The sequence below is a fragment of the Adiantum capillus-veneris genome, chromosome 30 (genome assembly GCF_014529385.1).
Source record: "Adiantum capillus-veneris isolate H3 chromosome 30, ASM1452938v2, whole genome shotgun sequence".
Classification (NCBI taxonomy): Eukaryota; Viridiplantae; Streptophyta; class Polypodiopsida; order Polypodiales; family Pteridaceae; genus Adiantum; species Adiantum capillus-veneris.
Genome location: NC_140960.1, coordinates 37,083,678 through 37,109,719, shown reverse-complemented (window position 1 = coordinate 37,109,719; position 26,042 = coordinate 37,083,678). Strand labels below are relative to the sequence as shown.

General features: G+C 36.9%; 1 protein-coding gene across 1 annotated transcript; it reads left to right on the top strand.

Annotated features, from left to right (window-relative positions):
* The first annotated feature begins 822 nt into the window (after positions 1-822).
* LOC147417812 (protein trichome birefringence-like 25) lies at positions 823-25,328 on the top strand. Its single transcript, XM_086507266.1, has 4 exons — positions 823-1,303; positions 1,426-1,709; positions 24,040-24,266; positions 24,385-25,328. The coding sequence occupies exons 1-4, from the start codon at positions 1,027-1,029 to the stop codon at positions 24,899-24,901; spliced, it is 1,305 nt and encodes a 434-aa protein (XP_086363392.1). The 5' UTR covers positions 823-1,026; the 3' UTR covers positions 24,902-25,328.
* The last annotated feature ends 714 nt before the right edge of the window (positions 25,329-26,042 follow it).

Genomic DNA, 26,042 nt, shown 5'->3' with positions numbered 1-26,042 from the left:
ATAATTAGTCACAATCTGATGTGCTAGAACAACTACTGTGTTTGCCCGCACTAGAGTTCAAATCCTATCGGGCGGTTGCAAGTCGTACAATGCCTTCACTCTTCCTCCGTGTGTGAATACAAAGTGCGGCAACAACAATAGAGAACTTAGGGAGTGTTTAATTTTAGTTCGGACGCTCTAGACCGAAGAGTGTTGGATATTTCGGCGAAAGGGTAATCCCTTTAAGGATTTAAGGGTGGGTTCAGACTAGGCGACGGAAGAGAAATGCAAAGGGGCGTGGATGTTCCATGGCGAAATCTGATTGGTTTGATTTGAGGCACTCTTCCGCCGGACCCTCCATTTTTCTTCCGACCCCCCCCCCCCCCCCCGCCCCCCCCCCTCGGAAGAGTTGATGGCCTCTCTCAGCCCCCTTCACTTTTTCGCTTTTCATCCCCCATGCTGTTCACACTAGGCGGCGGCAGATTTGTGAAGGAAGGTTTCTTCTGCCAGTTCAGTCTGAACCCAGCCTAAGGGTGGGTTCAGACTAGGCGGCAGAAGAAAAAAGCAAAGGGGCGTTCTTCCTCCATGGCAAAATTTAATTGGTTGGAGTTGAGGCACTCTTTCGCCGGGCCCTCCATTTTTCTTCCGACCCCCCCGAAAGAGTTGATGGCCTCTCTCAACCCCCTTCACTTTTTCACTTTTCCTTCTCCACACTGTTCACACATCTGAACCCAGCCTAAAATTCCTTCTAGAGAGCATGGCCTTATGAAGCAAAAGTACATCTAGCCTAGCCTAGATCACTTTTGAGGCTGGATTCAATTTATCTTTCTTGCAAAATAAGCCAATGGATTTTCTCTGCTTTTGACTACAGGCCACTCAAAGTTTTGTTGTTGATACTGACTTTCCAAGCGGTTGTAGTTGGTGCAGTCAAGCCTGCTGTTTACCTCAAACAGCAGGGTTTGCTCCATATCTTAACCCCTGCTTTCCTCCCTCCTCTTTGCATGAAGAAGCAGCGCCATAGTCAGAGCCATCAAGAGCTCTGCAGATATGATCCCTTCTTCATATCTCAAAGAATGCTCAGCCGACCCTACCCTTCACACCAAAGCTCTTAGCTTCGTACCACACGAGATCAAATGCAGCAGAATCACAGTGGCTTTCGGCATTCTCCTCGCCATTGCTCTGCTCAATGGCTGGTGGTTCCTCTCTACCTTTGTTGACAAGGAGCAGTTTGATCTTCTCAAGCTTGCTGCAAGCAGTAATGGCAGCAATGTAGAGAGCCATCGAGCATCTGCGGCGAGCAGCAGTAGTAGAGCCGATCGAACAGGTATCCCTTTTTTTGCAATTTTGATTATACATTAGTATTGATTGCCATCTCTTAATCAGAATGCAGGAAATTGGTTAACCATTATCTTGTGGGTGCTTTACCATGATGTTGATGATGAGCAGGTGAGGAATGTGATTTCTCAAGAGGGCAATGGGTACCAGATAAGAAGCCACCTTTGTATACAAACAATACTTGCAGATATATACATCCATCGCAGGATTGTATGTCGAATGGGAGGCCAGACAGAGGATACCTCAACTGGCGTTGGCAGCCCGCCTCATCTTGTGAGCTCCCTCCTTTTGATGCTCAAGTATTTTTACAATCGATGCAGCATAAGACAATGATGTTCATTGGCGACTCGATTGCTCGCAACCACATGCAGTCTCTCCTTTGTGCCCTCTCACAGGTATGTACTGCCCTCATTTACTTAGAATCACAATAACCTCTTTGTTCCTCCTGTTATTTCTTTGACGACATAAATAAATTTACAGTAATATATGAATTCTGGTTATGAGCAATGTGAAATGTCAATTAATGTGGATAGCTATTTATAAGGATGAATGAACATTGATTGCATTTGCCAATTCAGAGTAATATGCCAATTCTTTGAGCATTGATACCTGTTGATTAGACAGGCCAGTGTAAATGTCAATCAATGTGGATTTCCATTAAGACTGAATGAACTGGGACTCAGAGAGCAAAGGAATGTAGACGAAAGAGGCGGTCAAGTCTGATATAATCGTTACATGATTAAAAACCTTAACCACTGGATCAAGGTTTTGAATTGTGGTCATTAAATGCTCTATTGCAAGAATGCATTGGAAGGCATTCTTTGTTGTCTAGATGAATGAGGGCCTTGGCTAGATTCACTTGTTGAAAAGCTCTTGAAAAGTTGCTAGCTAGACCTTTTGCATTGGGATTTTCATCTCTTATATCCCTAACCTTTTCCTTTTAATGGACTATACATTCGTCGGGGTCATAAATACAGTCTGGTCTTGTGCATTTCAGAGTATCCCACTAATGTGCTAAGTGGCAGATTGACTAGCATTTATTGAGATTGCAAACCCAGGAGCACTACATCGCTTAATGCCAAAATTTTCTGTGATTTCCGGGTAAAACGCAGACCTCTTGGGGAGCCTGTTTGTATCCCGCCTATCAATGTGAGGATTATGAGGAGTACATTTTCCTGGTTGGTCATAAAGAGGTCATAATGGATGCATATGGGCATTACCATCGACAAGGCTCCTGCAGGTCATGCATTCCAATAGCAGACATTGTCTAGTTCAAGCGAAATCAAAGCTGAACGAGCTGATTTAGCAGCAGCACAGGATACCAACTTCCCAATCTGTTGGTTTCTTGTTACATATGCTCGTAGCATATCTTCCATATCGAGTCATGTCCTTTTTCATATCAGGAAGGTCTACTATAAAGTCCATCCTATTCAATACTTTTAGACTCTTATGGAGATGCAAGAGTCCACCTCCTGTGAGATGCTTTACTTTATTAACTTGACATTTCTAACAATGCAAAATATAGTCTTGCACATGTCAATGTAAACATGCCAGTAAAATTGTCATCGTATGAGTGCATAATGCATGGATGCCTTGCACTTGAACTATCATGACATTCATAAAAACTTTATCGCCGATTCCAGAATGTCTACGTCCATTGGTACACATATTCTTCCCTTGTGGAGTAGGTATTCATGTTCAATGGAAAAATTCTTCCATTGACTCAGTTGAACACTTGATAGAGGAGAACTTTGTGGAGGTACCATAAGCAGTACTAGCATTAGAGTGAGAAGGATCCCTCATGTAGACATGGCTCACTGCTCCACTTCTCTTGTCATGCTTACATCTGTCCTTGAGAGGTGCTAAAAACTCACTTTGTATCTCAGTGAACAAAAAAGAGGCAATCTCTCCATATTATGATACAACCAGTAACAAAGAAAAACCTGCTCTATTTCATTCTTAGAATTGAGTTGGGAAAGCTCAATTATACAAATATGTGATGAGAGAGGGATCTTGGCTTGAAACATTAGATTATTGTGGTTGTAGCTACGATGTAATGTAGGATTCTACCAATGCAATTACTTCCAACTAACAGGCATACCTGCCTTGTCCATGTCCCATCCATCTTCATAACTTATAATTCTAATTTTATGTTGTGCCCTTCACCTCGAGAGGGACATTTTTAACTTGGGTATCCCAAACCTTAGTGTCCTTTTCATTGATCAATGCTTACCTTATAGCAATGTGAATGGGAGTCTATTGCAGATTTGCGTCTTAAAATAATTAGCTTATAGCTAAGAAAGTTGTGAGAGGCCCAATCATCTACCAAGATATGCACCTTGTGTCCTTGGATAGTATCGTGCATTCTCATGAGGTCGTGTGGTCCAAAAGGGGGGTGCCATAGATGCAATCAAAGTTCAAACAACATTCATAAACCTCTTCTGTATGTAAGACTTCCACATTGGCGTATTTAGAGGAACAGTTTAGAAAAAGTAGCAACATTTGTGCACACCTTCTTCCTTTTCTTCACCTTGTGCTTTCCCTCGGGAAATCCTTTTTAGCATGACTACCAAATAAACAATTGAAAGAGAGGTTTTCTCTCGTCTCTCTCCAAGTTTTGCTAAGAGAGAGATCCTTGAGTCCCTTAGGGTCTCTTGGACTGTTCACTGGTAGCTGCAGGTTGAATTTCTCTTCTTACTAGCATGAAGTGATGCACATGTAGTATCACCGCTATCATTATGCATGATGCTCAGATGTGGTGCGCTTTGTGTAATGGCAAAACAAGTGGTTTTTGATTGTTAGGATCATCATGAATGTGTGCTTGAACTATGGTATCCTCTAGAGTCTTGAGAATGTGTCTTGATTTGCTTCTAAAGCTCTATATCAAGACCTCTAGAAAACAATGAACCTGTTAGAAACCTTCCAACCCCGTTTAATTTTGATATAACATCCCGATAATGAGAAATGTATTGGTTCAATGAACAATGGTGCTAACTTGCTGAGCCACATCAATTTGACCAATTTTGATCCTTCTTATCGGTGGGAAGGAACACTTTCTCATAAGCAATCCATGTCTTGGGACGGTTGTGCGGTTTATGCGGCATCCCCCACCTATAGGTCTTGTGTTCAAGGGTGTGAATGGAACACATTGTCTTGTATATATGAGGAGTACAACATAGATGATGTCTATCTCTCCATTTACTGAGGAATGTATCCACAATAGATTTGTTGTGGTACTTATCCTCACCACAAAAGTTAAGGGGCTTCGTACTCTTGAGAAACTCGACCACCTACTTCCAGTCCAAAAATGGCAACAAGTTAGCCTTAGTAGAAGTATTAACCCCTTGGGTAGGCTCCCATATAGGAGTTTCTATTGGGCCCTTAAATGCAGGCTATAGCCTTGCTACTACCTGTTGATTCAATGAAATTGACTATGAGATTTATGAGACGTGTAACATTTGCATTCAATGTAGCCATTTTGTGATGTATAGTGCATGATTATAATGCTTTGAAATCCTTCCTTTTGAGTAAATCACTTTCCACATTATATGCAAGATCCTTCTTTGTGTATCCCATGCGAACATAAGGAGTAGGATTAGTGCAGCTCTAGAGTAGGCGAGCCTTGCTCAAAGTCTAAGTCTGGAACATTTGTAGCTAGAGTGCACTAAATGATGTGGACATAAAAAGAAATAGCCCAAAAATTTTCTCTGTGAGGAATCCAAAATGACCACACTTTTGGGCTAACAAGTAGGTTATCTTTATTTTCGACCGAATCCGTTCCAACAAGTATGAATGACTTGCAAATCTATGCGGAAGATTAAATCTTTAATTCTAATGCTTGTGCTCACATGCAACACCTTCTTTGAGAAAAAGCTATGTTTTTCGCTTGTCAAATCGATGCTATGTTTTTCGCTTGTTGAATCGAACCCCTTTTGGAAGCTCTGAACCATTGTTAGGACAAAGGATGATGATAGTGGATAATGACCTATGCACTCCTCTTATCCAACCCTATAGGTAAAGGGGCCAATAAATGGATAGGGTCCAAAACAAGGAAAACCTTTAAATTATTTCAAAATGTTGAGGATTCATGATGGGGTTAGCATTGGATATATTTAATGCTTGATAAGTGCTTTCTTTTCATGTCAATTTCATTCAAAATCATTACTTGTAATGAAATATTGGAGCGCTAAATTTTGAATTTCCTTTTACTAGTCCCTACATTTTAAATGTCTCTATATTGGCCCCTCTACGCTATACAAGTTTCCTCGTGTATGTTATTTTGAAGCCGTGCTCTACGGAGTTGTGCTTCCTAGGACTCGTGTTCTAACATGAAGGCACTTACATCTAGGGAATACATCCTAGTTATGTCTTCCAAATTTGAACCCTCCAAGCTGGATGGATCGTGGTCTCATTGGCTTCATATGGATTTTCATGCACACATATGGACTAGATTGGATCATTATATGAAAAAGTATGCATATTTTGCTAGAAATGGTCTTATACAAGGAAATCATCTAATCTAATGACAACACAATCCTAATTAGCTAAACTAGCATTTTGTTCTTTCTTTTTTGGCTATGGCCTCATTATGCCTTTCGAGTTGGTGAGACGAGCAACCTTTATGATGATCCTCACTAGTGTTTGATATTCTCAAAAAGTTATTAGCTATGATTCTTTCAAAGAAGGTCACTCAGAGAAACTTTGAATCATCTTTGAGTTGCTTTGTACAAACATAGTGATCAATCCAATCGAGATCAAGTTTCTTAAGTGGCATTCTCTTCCCTGTCTCACAAGACTAAAATTTCTCCTTTGGATGGCATTCTAATAGGTATTCTCTCCTACTAGCTCTACTTTAATAAAAATACCCTATTACACAAGAAGATTTAGAAATTTTCTCATGTAGGAAAACAGAGTCTTTTTAGTGTTTTTCATACAATGCATAACATCGTGAGCTTTCGCTCGAGAGGCACTACATACAACTAGGTACGATTGGGGGCAGGGGACCACCGCCCCCCCCCACCGGGCTAGCGGTCCCTTGCCCCCAATCGGACCTAGATAGGTATACGGTGCCTCCCTCACAGAAGCTCATGATGTTGAGTTAAGTCACAATGTGGGAATTATTGTGAGAATTTGTCCAAAACTTCTTGTGTTAGTACCCAAGATCCACCCCCGCCCCCTCCCACCCCAATGTTTCTCTCTCCCCATCTCCTCCCCTCGTGCATATGTAAGCTGCTTTCTCTTTGCACTCCTCTTAGAAGCGGTCAATTGTTGTTGGTGGCCTCACCCAAGGCATCCTTGGCTGTCAACTTTTAAGAACACAAAACATGTGAGCTCAAACCTAATCTCTTATTTCAACCATGAGAGAGAGAGAGAGAGAGAGAGAGAGAGAGAGAGAGAGAGAGAGAGAGAGAGAGAGAGAGAGTCATAAGATTCTTACCAGATTTTACTTGTAAAAAACATCAGCACCTACAACCCCAAAAAGAATTCACAAAGGAGTATGCCCATAATGCCATATAATGAATTGAGGAGCAACAAGCTAAAAGCTTAAGAACTTAGGGACAAGGAGATGTCATCTATAGTAGTAGGACCACATAACACACATGGCATACACTGTCAATCCTAGAGCTCCTAGCGCACGTTGTGGGTGCATAGATCTTGGGGGTTGAGTTCATAGCTAGGGTCAAGTGGCCACATAGGATGTCACAAGGTCTAGGATTTCCACACAAGTGTGTAGCGTGATACACCATAGGTTTGGGTCAACCTTGGTGAGTGCTTGATCAAGTGTGAATAGGCTAAAGACATTTACTATCTATGGGACTCCCCCGATTGGGTGGACAACTCATTCTTATAACAACTTCTATCGAGAGAGGTCTTGATGGAGATCTCGCCTTGTATGAGAGGCAAGAATGCTTGCATTTCATTGGTCCACACACATACTCGTACACGTGTGGGGCATTCCCCCCCCCCGCCCTTCCGTTAGAACAAGCTTTCTAAACAAGTAAGCTTCCCTCTTCCATTGCAAATTTTGATGGTTCGCTCTTAGTTTACTTTGAAAGAAGTTGAAGATAAGGAAGGATACTTCATTTACGTGTGCTTATTTTAATGGCTTCACACAATTCAATGTTGATTAAGTATGTGGCCTTCACATAGCAGGAGTGCATCTTGCTTCAACTCAATCTGGTATATGATAGGATTATGTGGTCTTTCATTGAAGATGTCATGAAAGCTCTGGGCTTTGGGCCTTGCCTTTGTCGTCTCATTCACACCCTGGGTGCAGGCGGGCAATTTGAGCTCTTGGTCAATGAAAGATTTGTGGGCTCCTTTGAAGCTAGGAGTTGATCAAGCAATGATGCCCCCTAGCCCCTCTTCTTTTTGCCATTGGCTCGCATCCCCTAATAGCGATGCTTGAAGCTGTTGCTACGCAAGGTGAAATTCAAGGTTTAACTCTGCCTGGCAACGATTAACTTTTCGCCAAGATGTTCGCAGATGACTCCCTCCTTTTCTTGAAAGCCCGCCCTAGGTTCTCAGGAAAGCGCTAGAGATCGTACAAACATTCTTTGTAACTTTGGGGTCGAAATGTAGTATCGAGAAGTCGAGACTAATCTCCCTTACGAAAAACGACTCATTTGACCATTAGACTGGTCGGGAGAGATTGTATCTATAGGAAGGATCTTTCAACATTAGGACGCAGCCTTAGGGGTGGATGTCACTCACAAGCAAACATTCCAGTGGGTCTCGGAGAAGATCTAGAAGAAAATGAGGAAGTGGGAGTTTGTGTTGCTTTCCTTCCCAAGTCGGATAATAGTGATCAACTCATTTATGCTCCCTTACATTGCCTTCACTAGCCCTCTCCTCAAAATTGCCAAGTGTAATTGGAAGGAGTTTTTGAAACCTGTTAAAAGATTCTTATGGAAGAACAACACTAAAGCCTCATCACCATGGCAGTTGGCAAAGTGGGAAACTATAGCTCGTCCAATTACCCAACGTGGCATTAGAATCCTCAACCCTGTTGTCCATGTTGAGGCTCTTTGTGCCAAGTTTGTGGTCTCTATAGCTAAATAAGAACAAGCATGTGCTATCATAACCAAGGACATGATTAACAAGTCAAAGCTTTGCTCTGAAGGTGGTCAATGTAAAGGGATTGAGGTGACGACAAATTATTAGCCCGAGATGGTCTAATCTGAAAATGGGTGGCATGACGAGGGAGTCGGTGCGAAAGTGCAATAGAGCCGGTGCGAACGGGTGGTCTAGTCTGAAAATGGGTGGCACACGGGGGAGCCGGTGCGCAAGTGCAATAGAGCGACATGGGTTCTAGAACATGGGGAATTAATCAGGTACTTTGAGAACTCCACCTCGCATTGGTCCCTTTGGCTGACAAAAGCAGCCGGAGTTAGCTTGAACTCTTACTGGAGGGAAATTGCTAGAAGGCTGAACAATAAACGACTCCAGCGGCCGATCCATTTTTGGGATGAAAACAACAAGCATTGGAAATCTTTTGACTTTCTAGCTGACCAACTTTAACTAAATGCATGTAAAAGGTGCTTGTCTGGAGAGCGGTTGAAGGCCTGGACAATGGTCTGATGCCGATTCGGGAATCCACTTTTGAGTGGAAAGCTTGGAAATGGACCAAGAGTAGCCTCTTCTTTAAACCTCACACCAAGAACATCTATCAAGAGCCCATTCATAAAGATGATTGGTTCGCTCCCTTGAACAAACAGTGGGAAAAACAATGGTCGGAAGCCCGTTGGGCTATGGTCACAATGAACATTTGGGGGACCACAGTGGCCCCAGTATATGAAGGAGTTTTTGCGGAAGGTGCTATGGGGGGCCTTGCCAATGGGCGTCAAGATTCAGGCAGGGGGCATAGGATCCGATAGGTGCTCAGGGTGCCGAGGGAATAGCGAAGACCTCACATACCTTTTCATGGACTATCCGACTATTAGAGGAATGGCGGGGAAGGTCTGCAAGTGGATACAAAGAATGTGGAAGATGGGTTTCTTCAAGAAGGATCTGTGTCTAGGGGGAAAACAATTTCAAAGTCTTACATTCTTGTTTGTACCCAAATTGTTAGATTTTGCTTCTTTTATAATGTCTGGAAGGTTAGGAACTCCTACGTCTTTGATAACAACCTTTCTGTGGTCAGTGATTGTATAAGAAAGTGAGGAGCTTATATATGTGATAGGTAAAGGTCACAACTCGGATGACTGGCTCAAGGTGACCCGTGCCATTCGGACAAGCCCTTAATAGTGCTCTTCATAATAGTTTGCTAGCTTGAATCGGATGTAATTTCAGTATCTTAAGGCTCGACATGAGCTTGAGGTTGGTCTGTAATTTTCTCTGTGACATTCACAATTGTGAGTTTGCAAAAAAAAAAAAAAAAGGAGCTTTTTGTTTTGTATATTAGATGTACGTTCTTTAAGAACTCGATTATTACGTAAGTGGGAAGAAGACCAATGACATCACCCACCTGAAGAAAACTAAACAATATGAGCAAATGTATAATATCTTAATATATGCTCAATGCTCGGCTCTCAAAATGTCTGTGTAGATCTCACTGGGCCATTGACTCTAGAGAAAGAATGGTTGACAGTTGCCTTATTTGAAATGCCATATTGTTCAAGCTCTTTAGGATTCTTAGTATATGCCTAGATACTTTGATGTTACGAGAAAACCTAAAATTTGAGGCGTTGCAATCAAGATTTACAAAATAGTTTACAATAATGAACTCACAAAACTAACAAGGATTTTTCTAAGGAGAACTCACTAATAAAGTATTAAGAAGTTCTAAGATTTGAAAGTAAGGATAGATTTTACCTTACCGTTTTCTCTCCCGATGGGTTCCCACAATGTTTATAAGGATGTAACTTCCTTTAGGGGGAGGTATTGTAACTTCACGTATCATTAGTGGGACCTCGGAGCATGATAATATAACTCGAAACAGTGTCTAAAGTGACTCTTATGAAAGAAAGGATGACAGTTGCCTTAGTCGAAACGTCATATTGTTCAAGTTGTTTGGGATTCTTGGTATATGCCTCGATACTTTGATGTTACAAGAAAAGCTAAAATTTGAGGTATTGCAATCAAGAATTATAAAAGAGCTTACAATAGGAAAATCATAAAACTAACAAGGAGTTTTCTAAGGAGAACTTATTAATAAAGTATTAAGAAGTTCTAAGAGTTGAAAGCAAGGATAAGTTTCACCTTAGAGTTTCCTCATATTTACAAAAGAGTTTACAATAGTGAACTTACAAAACAAATAAGGAGTTTTCTAAGGAGAACTCACTAATAAAGTATTAAAAAGTTCTAAGAGTTGAAAGTAAGGATAGATTTTACCTTACTGATTTCTCTCACAATGGGTTCCATAATATGGATGTAACTTCTTTTAGGGAAGGTATTGTTACTTCACCTAGCATTAGTGGGATCACATAGCACGATGGCATACATGTGAGTGTTTAGAATGGCTAAAAAAAAAAGAATGGATGACAATTGCCTTAGTTGAAACATCATATTGTTCCAAAATGTTTGGGATTCTTGGTATATTCTTAGATACTTTGATGTTACAAGAAAAGCTAAAATTTGAGGTATTGCAATCAAGAATTACAACAGAGTTTACAGTAGCGAAATCACAAAAATAACAAGAAGTTTTCTAAAGAGAACTCACTAATAAAGTATTAAGAAATCCTAAGATTTGAAAGAGAGGATAAATTTTACCTTAGAGTTTCCTAAGATTTACAATAGTGAACTCACAAAACTAACATGGAGTTTTAGAAGGAGAACTCACTAATAAAGTATTAAGAAGTTCTAAAAGTTGAAAGTAAGGATAGATTTTATCTTATTGTTTTCTCTCACAATGGGTTTCACAATGTTGATAAGGATATAACTTCCTTTAGAGGGAGGTATTATTACTTCACCTAGCATTAGTGGGATCAAGAATGGATGACAATTGCCTTAGTTGAAACATCATATTGTTCAAAGTGTGTCTAGAGTAACTAAAGAAAGAATGGATGACGATTGCCTTAACTAAAACATCACATTGTTCAAATTGTTTGGAATTCTTGGTATTATAGTATATGCATAGATACTTTGATATTACAAGAAAACGTAAACTTTGCGGCATTGCAATCAAAAATCACAAAAGATTTTGAAATAGTGAACTCACAAAACTAACAAGGAGTTTTCTAAGGAGAACTTATTAATAAAGTATTAAGAAGTTCCAAGAGTTGAAAGTAACCTTTTAGTTTTCTCTAACAATTGGCTCCACATTGTTTATAAGGATGTAACTTCCTTTTGGGGGAGGTGTTGTACATTCACCTAGTATTAGTGAGAGCACGGAGCATGATCGTATAATTGGAAAAAGTGTCCAAAGGGACTCTAAATAAAGAATGGATGACAATTTCCTTAGTTGAAACATCATATTGTTCAAGTTGTTTGGGGTTCTTGGTATATTCTTAGATACTTTGATGTTACGAGAAAACCTAAAATTTGAGGCGTTGCAATCAAAATCTACAAAAGAGTTTCAATAGTGAACTTACAAAACTAACAAGGAGTTTTCTAAGGAAAACTCACTAATAAAGTATTAAGAAATTATAAGAGTTGAAAGTAAGGATATATTTTACCTTATTCTTTTCTCTCATAATGGGTTCCACAATGTTTATAAGGATGTAACTTCCTTTAAGAGGAGGTATTGCTACTTCACCTAGTTTTAGTGGGACCACAGTTGACGATGACATACATGTGAGTGTCTAGAGTGACTAAGAAAAGAATAGATGACAATTGCCTTAGTTGAAACATCGTATTATTCTAAGTTGTTTCGGATTCTTGGTATATGCTTAGATACTTTGATGTTACAAGAAAAGCTAAAATTTGAGGTGTTGCAATCAAGAATTACAAAAGAGTTTACAATAGCGAAATCACAAAACTAACAAGAAGTTTTCTAAATAGAACTCACTAATAAAGTATTAAGAAGTCCTAAGATTTGAAAGCGAGAATAAATTTTACCTTAGAGTTTCCTCAAATTTACAATAGTTAACTCACAAAACTAACATGGGGTTTTATAAGAAGAATTCACTAATAAAGTATTAAGAAGTTCTAAGAGTTGAAAGTAAGGATAGATTTTACCTTATTGTTTTCTCTCACAATGGGTTTTATAATGTTTATAAGGATGTAACTTCCTTTAGGGGGAGGTATTGCTACGTCACCTAGCATTAGTGGGACCACAAAGCACAATTGCATACATGTGAGTCTCTAGAATGACTAATAACTAAAAAAGAATGCACGACTATTGTCTTAATTGAAATATCATATTGTTCCAAGTGGTTTGGGATTCTTGGTATATGCGTAGATACTTTGATGTTACAAGAAAACCTAAAATTTGAGATATTGCAATCAAGAATTACAAAAGAGTTTACAATAGCGAAATCACAAAACTAACAAGGAGTTTTCTAAGGAGAACTCACTGATAAAATATTAAGAAGTTTTAAGAGTTGAAAGAAAGGATAAATTTTACCTGAGAGTTTTCTCTCACAATTGGTTTCACAATGTTTTTAAGGATGTAACTTCCTTTAGAGGGAGGTATTATTACTTCACCTATCATTAGTGAGACCATGGAGCATGATGTCTAGAGTAACTAAAGAAAGAATGGATGACTATTGCCTTAGTTGAAACATCACATTGTTTAAGTTGTTTGGGATTCTTGGTATTATAGTATATGCGTAGATACTTTGGTATTACAACAAAACGTAAACTTTGAGGCGTTGTAATCAAGAATCACAAAAGATCTTACAATAGTGAACTCAAAAAACTAACAAGGAGTTTTCTAGGGGAACTTATTAATAAAGTATTAAGAGGTTCCAAGAGTTGAAAGTAAAGTTTTAGTTTTCTCTAACAATGAGTTCCACATTTTTTATAAGGATGTAAATTCCTTTAGGGAGAGGTGTTGTACGTTCACCTAGCATTAGTGAGACCACGGAGCATGATCGTATAATTGGAAAAAGTGTCCAAAGTGACTCTAAATAAAGAATGGATGACAATTGCCTTAGTTGAAACATCATATTGTTGAAGTTTTTTGGGATTCTTAGTATATTCCTAAATACTTTGATGGTACGAGAAAACCTAAAATTTGAGGCGTTGCAATCAAGATCTACAAAAGAGCTTCAATAGTGAACTCACAAAACTAATAAGGAGTTTTCTAAGAAAAACTCACTAATAAAATTAAAAAGTTCTAAGAGTTGAAAGTAAGGATAGATTTTACCTTACTCTTTTCTCTCAATATGGGTTTCACAATGTTTATAAGGATGTAACTTCTTTTAAGAGGAGGTATTGTTATTTCACCTTGTAATAGTGAGACCACAGAGCACGACGGCATACATGTGTGTCTAGAATGACTTAAAAAAGAATAGATGACAATTGCCTTTGCTGAAACGTCATATTGTTCTATAAGTTGTTTGGGATTCTTGGTATATGCTTTGATACTTTGATGTTACAAGAAAAGCTAAAATTTGAGGTATTGCATTCAAGAATTACGAAAGAGTTTACAATAACGAAATCACAAAACTAACAAGAAGTTTTCTAAGGAGAATTCACTAATAAAGTATTAAGAAGTCCTAAGAATTGAAAGAGAGGATAAATTTTACCTTAAGAGTTTCTTCAGATTTACAATAGTGAACTCACAAAACTAACATGGAGTTTTATAAAGAGAACTCATTAATTAAGTATTAAGAAGTTCTAAGAGTTCAAAGTAAGGCTAGATTTTACCTTACTGTTTTCTCTCACAATGGGTTCCACAATGTTTATAAGGATATAACTTCCTTTAGGGGAAGGTATTGTTACTTCACCTAGCATTAGTGGGACCATAGAGCACGATGGCATACATGTGAGTGTTTAGAATGACTAAAAAAAGAATGGACGATAATTTCCTTAGTAGAAACATCATATTGTTCCAAGTTGTATGGGATTTTTGGTATATGCGTAAATACTTTGATGTTACAAGAAAAGCTAAAATTTGAGGTATTGCAATCAAGAATTAAAAAACGGTTTACAATAGCTAAATCACAAAACTAACAAGGAGTTTTCTAAGGAGAACTCACTAATAAACTTTTAAGAAGTTGTAAGAGTTGAAAGAAGTGATAAAGTTTACCTTAAAGTTTTCATTCACAATTGATTTCACATTTTTTTCAAGGATGTAACTTCCTTTAGAGGGAGGTATTGTTACTTCATCTAGCATTAGTGGGACCTCGAAGCATGATGGCATATTTGAAAAGTGTGTTTAGAGTAACTAAAGAAAGAATGTATGACGATTGACTTCGTTAAAACATCACATTGTTCAAGTTGTTTGGGATTCTCGGTATCATAATATATGCCTAGATACTTTGATATAACAAGAAAACGTAAACTTTGAGGCGTTGCAATCAAGAATCACAATAGTGAACTTATAATACTAACAAGGAGTTTTCTTAGAAGAACTTATTAATAAAGTATTAAGAAGTTCCAAGAGTTAAATGTAAGGATATATTTTACCTTTCAGTTTTCTCTCACAATGGGTTCCATATTGTTTATAAGGATGTAACTTCCTTTAGAGAGAGGTGTTGTACGTTCTCCTAGCATTAGTGAGACCTCGGAGCATGATCTTATAATTGAAAAAGGTGTCCAAAGTGACTCTAAATAAAGAATGGATGACAATTTCCTTAATTGAAACATCATACTGTTCAAGTTGTTTGGGATTCTTGGTATATTCCTAGATATTTTGATGTTACGAGAAAACCTAAAATTTCAGGCGTCGCAATCAGGATTTACAAAAGAGTTTCAAATATTGAACTCACAAAAGTAACAAGGAGTTTTCTAAGAAAAACTTACTAATAAAGTATTAAGAAGTTCTACGAGTTGAAAGTAAGGGTAGAGCTTACCTTACAATTATCTCTCACAATGGGTTCCACAATGTTTATAAGGACGTAACTTCCTTTAGGAGAAGGTATTGCCACTTCACCTAGCATTAGTAAGACCATGAGGAGAACGATGACATAAGTTGAAAGAGTGCCTAGAGTAACTATAAAGATAGAATAGATGACAATTGTCTTGGGTGAAATTGTTCAAATTGTTTGGGATTCTTGATATATGCTTAGATACTTTGATGTCACAAAAAAGCTAAAATTTGTTGTGTTGCAATCAAGAATTAAAAAAGAGTTTACAATGGTGAATTCACAAAACTAACAAGTAGTTTTCTAAAGAGAACTCACTAATAAAGTATTAAAAAATTCTAAGAGTTGAAAGTAAGAATATCTTTTACCTTATTGTTTTCTCTCACAATGGGTCCCACAATGTTTATAAAATGTAACTTCCTTTAGAGGGAGGTATTGTAACTTCACGTAGCATTAGTGAGACCTCCGAGAATGATAGTATAAGTGGAAAGAGTGTCTAGAGCGACTCTTAAGAAAGAATGGATGTTAGTTTCCTTATTTGAAACGTCATATTGTTGAAGTTGTTTAGGATTCTTGGTATATGCTAGATACTTTGATGTTACAAGAAAATCTAAAATTTGAGGTATTGCAATCAAGAATTACAAAAGAGTTTACAATAGCAAAATCACAAAACTAACAAGGAATTTTCTGAGGAGAACTCACTAATAAAGTATTAAGAAAGTTCTAAGAGTTAAAGCAATAATAAATTTTACCTTAGAGTTTCCTCATATTTACAAAAGAGTTTTCAATAGCGAACTCATAAAATTAACCAAGAGTTTTCTAACGAGAACTCACTAATAAAGTATTAAGAAGTTTTAAGAGTTGAAAGTAAGGATAGATTTCACCTTACTATTTTCTCTCACAATAGGTTTCACAATGTTTATAAGAATGTAATTTCCTTTGGGGGAGCTATTGTTACTTCACGTAGCATTAGTGGGACCACAAAGCACGATGGCATATTTATGAGTGTCTAGAATGACTTAAGTAAGAATAAATGACATTTGCTTTAGTTGAAACATCATATTGTTCCAAGTTGTATGGGATTCTTGGTATATGCCTAGATGTTACAAGAAAAGCTAAAATTTGAAGTATTGCAATCAAGTATTACAAAAGGGTTTACAATAGCGAAATCAGAAAACTAACAAGGAGTTTTTTAAAGAGAACTCACTAATGAAGTATTAAGAAGTTTTAAGTGTTGGAAGCGAGGATAAATTTTACCTTAGAGTTTCCTCAAATTTATAATAGTGAACTTACAAAACTAACAAGGAGTTTTCTAAGGAGGACTCACTAATAAAGTATTAAGAAGTTGTAAGAGTTGAAAGTAAGGATAGATTTTACTTTACTATTTTCTCTCACAATGGGTCCACAATGTTTATAAGGATATAACTTGCTTTAGGAGGAGGTATCGTTACTTTACCTAGCATTAGTGCAACCACAGAATACGATAGCATACATGTGAGTGCTTAAAATGACTAAAAAAAGAATGTATGACAATTGCCTTAGTTGAAACATCATATTGTTCCAAGTTGTTTGGAATTTTTGGTATATGTGTAAATACTTTGATGTTACAAGAAAAGCTAAAATTTGAGGTATTGCAATCAAGAATTACAAAAAGGTTTACAATAGCAAAATCACAAAACTAATAAGGAGTTTTTTAAGGAGAACTCACTAAAAAAGTATTGTGAAGTTCTAAGGGTTGAAAGTAAGAATAAATTTTATCTTAGTGAGACCAGGGAGCATGATGACATAAGTGAAAAGTGTGTCTAGAGTAACTAAAAAAAGAATGGATGATAATTGCTTTAGTTGAAACATCACATTGTTCAAGTTATTTGGAATTGTTGGTATTTTGATATATGCTTAGATACCTTGATATTACAAGAAAACATAAACTTTGAGGCGTTGCAATCAAGAATCACAAAAGAGTTTATAATAGTGAACTCACAAACTAACAAGGAGTTTTCTAAGGAAAACTCACTTATAAAGTATTAAAAAGTTCTAAGAGTTGAAAGTAAGGATAGAGTTTACCTTACTATTTTCTCTCACAATTGGTTCCACAATGTTTATAAGGATGTAACTTACTTTAGGAGGAGAGCCACAGAGCACGATGGCATACATGTGAGTGTCTAGAGTGACTAAAAAAAGAATAGATGACAATTGCTTTAGTTGAAACATCATATTGTTACAAGTTGTTTGGGATTCTTGGTATATGCCTTGATACTTTGATGTTACAAGAAAAGCTAAAATTAAAGGTATTGCAATCAAGAATTACAAAAGAGTTTACAATAGAGAAATCACAAAACTAACAAGGAGTTTTCTAAGGAGATCTCACTAATAATGTATTAGGTAGTCTTAAGAGTTGAAAGCCAGGATAAATTTTTCCTTAAAGTTTCCTCATAGCTACAATAGTGAACTCACAAAACTAACATGGAGTTTTCTAAGGAGAACTCACTAATAAAGTATTAAGAAGTAACTAGTGTTGAAAGTAACGATAGATTTTACCTTACTGTTTTCTCTCACAATGGGTTTCACAATGTTAATTAGGATGTAACTTTCTTTAGGGGGGGGTATTGTTACTTCATCTAGCATTAGTGGACCATAGAACACGAGACATACATGCGAGTGTTTAGAATGACTAAAACAACAATGGACGACAATTGTCTTAGTTGAAACATCATATTGTTCCAAGTTGTTTGGGATACTTGGTATATGCGTAGATACTTTGATGTTACAAGAAACACTAGGATTTGAGGTATTGCAATCAAGAATTACAAAAGAGTTTACAATAGCCAAATCACAAAACTAACAAGGAGTTTTTTAAGGAGAACTCAGTAATATAGTATTAAAAAGTTCTAAGAGTTGAAAGCATGGATAAATTTTATCTTAGTTTTTTCTCACAATTGGTTCCACAATGTTTTTAAGGATGTAACTTTCTCTAGAATGTTACTTTGTGTAGCATTACTAGGACTACAGAGCATGATGGCATAGGTAAAAAGCGTATCTAGAGTAACTAAACAAAGAATGGATGACGATTGCCTTAGTCGAGCCATCACATTGTTTAAGTTGTGGAACCCATTGTGAGAGAAAACAATAAGGTAAAATATATTTTTACTCTCAACTCTTAGAATTTTTTAATACATTATTACTGAGTTCTCCTTAAAAAACTACTTATTAGTTTTGTGAGTTCACCATTATAAATTCTTTTTTAAGTCTTGATTGCAACACCTCAAACTTTTTACTTTTTTGTGACATTAAAGTATCAAGGCATATATCAAGAATCCCAAACAACTTGAACAATATAACGTTTCAACCAAGACAATTATCATCCATTGTTTCTTTATAGTCACTCTAGGCACTCTTTCAACCTATATCATCGTTCTCTTTGTGGTCCCACTAATCCTACATGAAGTAGCAGTACCTTCTCCGAAAGATACATCCTTATAAACATTGTGGAACCCATTGTGAGAGATAATCGAAAGATAAAATCTATCCTTACTTTCAACTCTTAGAAGTTCTTAATACTTTATTAGGGAGTTTTCCTTAGAAAACTCCTTGTTAGTTTTGTGAGTTCACTATTGAAACTCTTTTGTAAATCTTGATTGCAACGCCTCAAATTTTAGGTTTCCTCGTAACATCAAAGTATCTAGGAATATACAAGACTCCCAAACAACTTGAACAATATGACGTGTAAAGTAAGGCAATTGTCATCCATTCTTTATTAAGAGTCACTTTGGGCACTTTTTCCAATTAGAAAATTAAGTGTCCAATTTTTGCAGAACTAGTATTAAGAAGTTCTAAGAGTTGAAAGCGATGATACATTTTACCTTAGAGTTTTTTCAGATTTACAATAGTGAACTCACGAAACTAATAAGGAGTTTTTTAAGGAGAACTTACTAATAAAGTATTAAGAAGTTCTAAGAGTTGAAAGTAAGAAGAGATTTTAGCTTATTGTTTTCTGTCACAATGGGTTTCACTATGTTAATAAGGATGTAACTTCATTTAGGGGGAGGTGTTGTTACTTCACCTAGCATTACTGGACTACAGAGCACGGTGATATACATATGAGTGTCTAGAATGACTAAAAAAAGAATGGACGTGAATTGCCTTAGTTGAAACATTATATAAATATTGCTCTAAGTTGTTTCGGATTCTTGGTATATGCAGAGATACTTTGATGTTACAAGAAAAGCTAAAATTTGAGGTATTCCAATCGAGAATTACAAAAGAGTTTACAATAGCGAAATCACAAAACTAACAAGGAGTTTTCTAAGTAGAACTCACTAATAAAGTATTAAAAAGTTCTAAGAGTTGAAAGCAATGATAAATTTTATCTTAGAGTTTTCTCTCACAATTGGTTCCACAATGTTTTTAAGGATGTAACTTCCTTTAGAGTGAGGTATTGTTACTTCACCTAGTATCAGTGGGACCACATAGCATGATGGCATAAGTAAAAAGTGTGTCTAGAGTAACTAAAGAAAGAATGGATGACAATTGCTTTATTTGGAACATCACATTGTTCAAGTTGTTTGGGATTCTTGGTATTATGGTATATGCTTAGATACTTTGATATTGCAAGGAAACATAAAGTTTGAGGCGTTGCAATTAAGAATCACAAAAGAGTTTACAATAGCGAACTCACAAAACTAACGAGGAGTTTTCTAAAGAGAACTTATTAATAAAGTATTAAGAAGTTCCAAGAGTTGAAAGTAAACATATATTTTACTTTTCAATTTTCTCTCACAATGGGTTCCACATTGTTTATAAGGATGTAACTTTCTTTAGGGGGAGGTGTTGTACGTTCCCCTAGCATTAGTGAGAGCATAGAGCATGATCGTATAATTGGAAAAAGTACCCAAAGTGACTCTAAATAAAGAATAAATGACAATTGCATTAGTTGAAACATCATATTGTTCAACTTGTTTGGGATTCTTTGTATATTCCTAGATACTTTGATGCTATGAGAAAACCTAAAATTTGAGGCGTTGCAAGTAAGGTTTACAAAAGAGTTTCAATAGTGAACTTACAAAACTAGCAAGGAGTTTTCTAAGGAAAACTCACTAATAAAATTAAGATGTTCTAAAAGTTGAAAGTAAGGATAGATTCTACCTTATTATTTTCTCTCACAATGGGTTCCACAATATTTATAAGAGTGTAACTTCCTTTAAGAGGAGGTATTTTTGCTTCACCTAGCATAAGTGGGACCACATAGCACGATGGCATACATGTGAGTGCTTAAAATGACAAAAAAAAGGGAACAATTACCTTAGTTGAAACATCATATTGTTCTAAGTTGTTCTTGGTATATGCTTAGATACTTTGATGTTACAGAAAAGCTAAAATATGAGGTACTGCAATCAAAAATACAAAAGAGTTTACAATAGCAAAATCACAAAACTAACAAGGAGTCTTCTAAGGAGAACGATAAAGTATTAAGAAGTCCTAAGAGTTGAAAGCGAGGATAAAACTTACCTTAGAGTTCCCTCAAATTTACAGCAGTGAATTCACAAAACTAACATGGAGTTTTCTAAGGAGAAGTCACTAATAAAGTATTAAGAAGTTCTAACAGTTCAAAGTAAGGATATATTTTACCTTACTATTTTCTCTTACAATGGGTTCCACAATGTTTGTAAGGATGTAACTTCCTTTAGGGGGAGGTATTGTTACTTCACCTAGCATTAATGGAACCACAGAGCACGACGACATACATGTGAGTGTTTAGAATGACTACAAAAAAAATGGACGACATTTGCCTTAGTTGAAACATCATATTACTCAAATTTGTTTGGGATTCTTGGTATATGTGTAGATACTTTGATGTTACAAGAAAACTAAAATTTGAGGTATTGCAATCAAGAATTACAAAAGGGTTTACAATGTCGAAATCACAAAACTAACAAGGAGTTTCTAAGGAGAACTCACTAATAAAGTATTAAGAAGTTCTAAGAGTTGAAAGCAAGGATAAATTTTACCTTAGAGTTTTCTCTCACAATTGGTTCCACAATGTTTTTAAAGATGTAACTTTCTTTGGAGGGAGGTATTGTTACTTTACCTAGTATTAGTGGGACCACGAAGCATGATGACATAAGTGAAAAGTGTGACGATTGCCTTAGTTGAAACATCACATTGTTCAAGTTGTTTGGGATTCTTGGTATTATAGTTTATGCTTAGATACTTTGATATTTCAAGAAAACATACACTTTGAGGCATTGCAATCAAGAATCTCAAAAGAGTTTACAATAGTGAACTCACAAAACTAACAAGGAGTTTTCTACGGAGAACTTGCTAATAAAGTATTAAGAAGTTCAAAGAGTTGAAAGTAAGGGTATATTTTACCTTTGAGTTTTCTCTCACAATGGGTTCTACATTGTTTATAAGGATGTAACTTCCTTTAGGGGGAGGTGTTGTAAGTTCACCTAGCATTAGTGAGACCACAAAGCATGATTGTACAATTGAAAAGGGACTCAATAGCTAGGAGATGTCACAATAGCTAGGATGGCCACACGATTATGTAGAACAATACACCAAATTTCTAGGTCAAGATTGCTTAGTGTTCAACCAAGTGTGAACAGATCAAGAGCATCTTATATATATATATATATATATATATATATATATATATATATATATAAATATATATATATCATATGGGACTCCTATGGTTGCATGGATAGTTTATTCTTATAAGTGCTTGACCAAGCATGAATAGGTTGAGCATTTTATCAATTACGGACTTTGACGGTTGTGGACAATTCATTCTAATATGTGCTCCCATGCAGAGGGCTTTGACTGGAGAGCTCACCATGAGAAGTTATAACGCTTCCATGTAAGGCAACAATATAGTTTCAATAATCTTAAGATAGCTTTATAGTTACTAGTGCTATACTCGACATAGCATGAGATATTCTAAATCTTTGTATACAATTTATTATGGAGATGGATGCTAGTAATAAAGTTATTGTGCTACAAGATGGTACGCATTAAGTAAGAAAGTGGATAGGGCTCAATATAGCTAGTATGTATAGGAAAGGGAACTCTTATGTCATAAATCATGCATTCTTGTTGCAGAAGGAAACAATTAATGTAGACAAATATTAAAATAGACAGCTTAACAAATATTTAGAAGCTTGATTACCCAAAGCGCACAATTAACGGTGCTTTCCCCTTTGCCTTTATTGGCCTGCCAATCTTGCCTTGACAAAATTGGTCTCCTTCGTTCTTCATCTGCTGCTTCAAAGGAGAGAGAGAGAGAGAGAGAGAGAGAGAGAGAGAGATCCCAGAAAACTGGTTAATTGTGGCTTGTGAAAGAGATTACGGCTTGGGTTATGGAAGCTTAGGATTAGAGCTGGCTATGGAGTTTAGGATTAGAGTGGGTTAAGGAGGGTTGCTTAGAGCGGGCTAAGGAGTTTAGGATTAGAGATCTGGCTTAGCAGGCTTAGGATTAGAGAGTTGTCTTTGACGGTTTTGGATTAGAGTGGATGAAGGAGGCTTTGGATTAGAAAAGGCCTTGGATTAGGATTAGTGGGCTATCAAGTTTAGCTTCGGATTCGAATGGCTATGGAGTTTGGATTAGAGTGGCTTAGCAGGCTTAGGATTCGGATAAGCTATGGAGGCTTGATTATGATTAGAGTGCTCAAGGCTTATGACTTCCCCCCCATAGAGAGGAATAAGAAGACTAGAGTCCCCTTCCTCGTTTTATAAGAGCACCGGCTTTGGGGGAGTCTCTCCCTTTGCATGGGTAACTTCCTATACTATTTTCGGCCAACCCACTAGCGATATCGCTAGTGATCAAGACCCCTTGGTGACATGGCATGGCCAAGTTCGACCTGCGCAAAAACTAACTAGAGATTGCTCAGGGCTTGATAAGCTATTTGTTGCATCTAATTTTCCCAACCACATCACAGTCTCCCTGGCATCATGAAAATTCTCAGGGTTTGATAAGATATTTGAGAAAAATCACACATGGAGAGAAGGTCGTCGAATGTTTCATAGATTGGCGAAAGTTTGTCAAAGCTAGTGCATAACTTTCTCTAGGGAAAGCTTGCAAGAAGTGTTTAAGACACTACTACGTGGACTTGTGTCTATCAAATGTGGAAGCCTGCATCTAAAGATGTTTCATTGATCTTTGTGACAACAAAGCTAAGGGACAAACCATTTTTCATAAAAGGTTTTTTTCCAAGCCATGGTGGAACATAGTCGAACGGATTTTATCCTTGGCATTATGGGAGCTTTTAAAGGAAAATTGGTATATGCAGCTCCCTAGATTCCTTCCTTCAAGCTTGAGAAATTATATGCTCAAATTTGGCTAGTTTTCTATATAAGTACAAGAAATGTTTAAGGAAACTTTGCAATACATGCTTTCCTCATGAAAATGTGCTCAACATAGAAACCTCTCAATTAGTGCCTATGAATAGTAGAATAAAGATACCTATTACGTAATATATTGTAGTTTGATGGGGCAAGGATCGTGGTTGACTATTTTCCAAGAGATAACAACTTTCTAGATGTAGTAAGGCATCAAGGAGACTACTTTATTCAGCTCTTTGACTGTGATTTCACATAGTTACCGAGCATGAATAATGACTGGTCTTAAAAACTGTATACTACTCTTGTATAGATACACACACGGCTCCACTTATATGTGTATATGTGTGTTTGTTTGTTTTGTGTGCTTTCTCACATTGTAGAATGTATACAATACAAGTTAAGCATGCTAATATGTCATGTTTCACAAACTTTTTGTAGCTTTTTCCCCTAATCCTCTGTTTATTTTGTGTAGGTTGAAGATCCAAAAAATGTATTTTTTGATGTGCATGAGAAGGAAGCTACATGGATGTTTTCATCCTACAAATTTACCCTAGGAAATAAGTGGTCACCATTCTTGGTGAACCATACGTTCGAGCAAAATATCTACAATATTCACTTAGACATGCCAGATGCGATGTGGTCGGCGACACTATCTCAGTATAATATTGTCATTCTCTCAACGGGCTATTGGTACTTTAGGTATGAAAGCTCTTCAACTTTCAAGTTTTACATTATAGCACTTAAGACTAGTTAATTCTTATGCTATTTTTGGAGCTTGATCAATATAGTGTATCAATAATTTTGGTTGTTTTTGTAGGCCAAGCATTTACTACCTAGACAATGCAATATTGGGTACAAATCCTCACTCGGGCTTGAATCTCACAACATTTGATAAGATCCCTGCCATGAAGATAGCTTGGGCAACTGTCCTTGACTACATGTTGAAGAAGTTTAAAGGGATAACCATAATGCGCACTATCACCGTTCCCCACTTTCAAAGTGGCTCTTGGAGCACTGGTGGGGGGTGTAATAAGACACAACCACATTTTGATCCACTTATGCAAGAACCCCTACCTTGGATGAGCCATAGTATGGCTAAAATGCAAATGCAAGAGTTCAAAAGAGCTCAAGATTATGTTCAAGAAAATAACATCGATCCAAAGAGGCTAAGATTGTTGAATATCACATATAGCTCCTTCTTACGCCCCGATGGTCATCCCAATTCTTATAGAATTCAAACTCTTTATGAGCCTAGGAATGATTGCTTGCATTGGTGCCTTCCTGGTCCTATCGACACGTGGAACCAAATTCTTATGCACATGCTTTTGCATTGAGCAAGTTCTCTTCTCTTGTCAAAAGGAGAAAATTTTCAATGGGCTTCTTGTCCCAATAAGACAAGGCTAATCAAGTCATGTGAGAAGTCCTCCTTATTTAAGCTTCCCATTTGAGGCTGAATTTCTCCTTGAAGTGGAGATTGGTAGACAAAAACTAGAAAAATACAAAGATGTGCATTGACACGCCAACCGTGTGTATAGGACTCATGCAAGAAGGGCATATTTTGCCCCATCGAAGAGATACCAACGTCATCCTCATTGTACAAATAACATTCATTGTCTACATAAAATTATATATAGAGATGAAATTGTATATCATCCCATTATCCACAATTTCAACACCTTGTAATTTTGTGATCACTAGTAAGAGGATTCCTTACTTTCACATATCAATGAGATGAGAAAGATATTTGTTGGACAGTAAGTAACTCCTTTTCTTCTTCTTCTTCTTCTTCTTATTCTCTCTCTCTCTCTCTCTCTTTCACACACACACACACACACACACACACACACACACACACACACACACACACACACACACACACACATTGTGCAAGATTATGTAACCTACTTCATATTAAAATGTTTGGATGAGTGTTCCCTAGCGAGTTCACATCTTTCTTGTGTCACCATTTTCTACTCATGCTATTGAAAAATCTTTTGACACAATGAAATCTTTTTTTTCCATACTTGCAATTAGGAGTGGAGATGCTGTATTAACACAAAGAAGAACATACAAAGAGACTCAAGCACCCATGGGGAGGGAAGCTGCTCTGATTTCTGATTCAACAACGGGGTGGTGGGATTGTTTGAAGTGAATAATTCGCGACACAATGATCTTTTTTTCCATACTTGCAATTATGAGTGGAGATAATGTATTAACACAACAAAGAATATACAAAGAGACTCAAGCACCCATGGGGAGGGGAGCTACTTTGAATTATGATTCAACAATAGGGTTGTGGGATTGAATAAATTGAGACAAAATATAATCTTGTACCAACTTTAATTGCTAAATCTTTTGAGGAAAAAAATGGAGAGTGTACAAGGATCAAGGAGGGGAGAGGCAAACCTAATAAATAGGACATCCACCAAGAGGAGACAATTGTAGTCATGTATACATAAGACCTAGGGGGCTTGC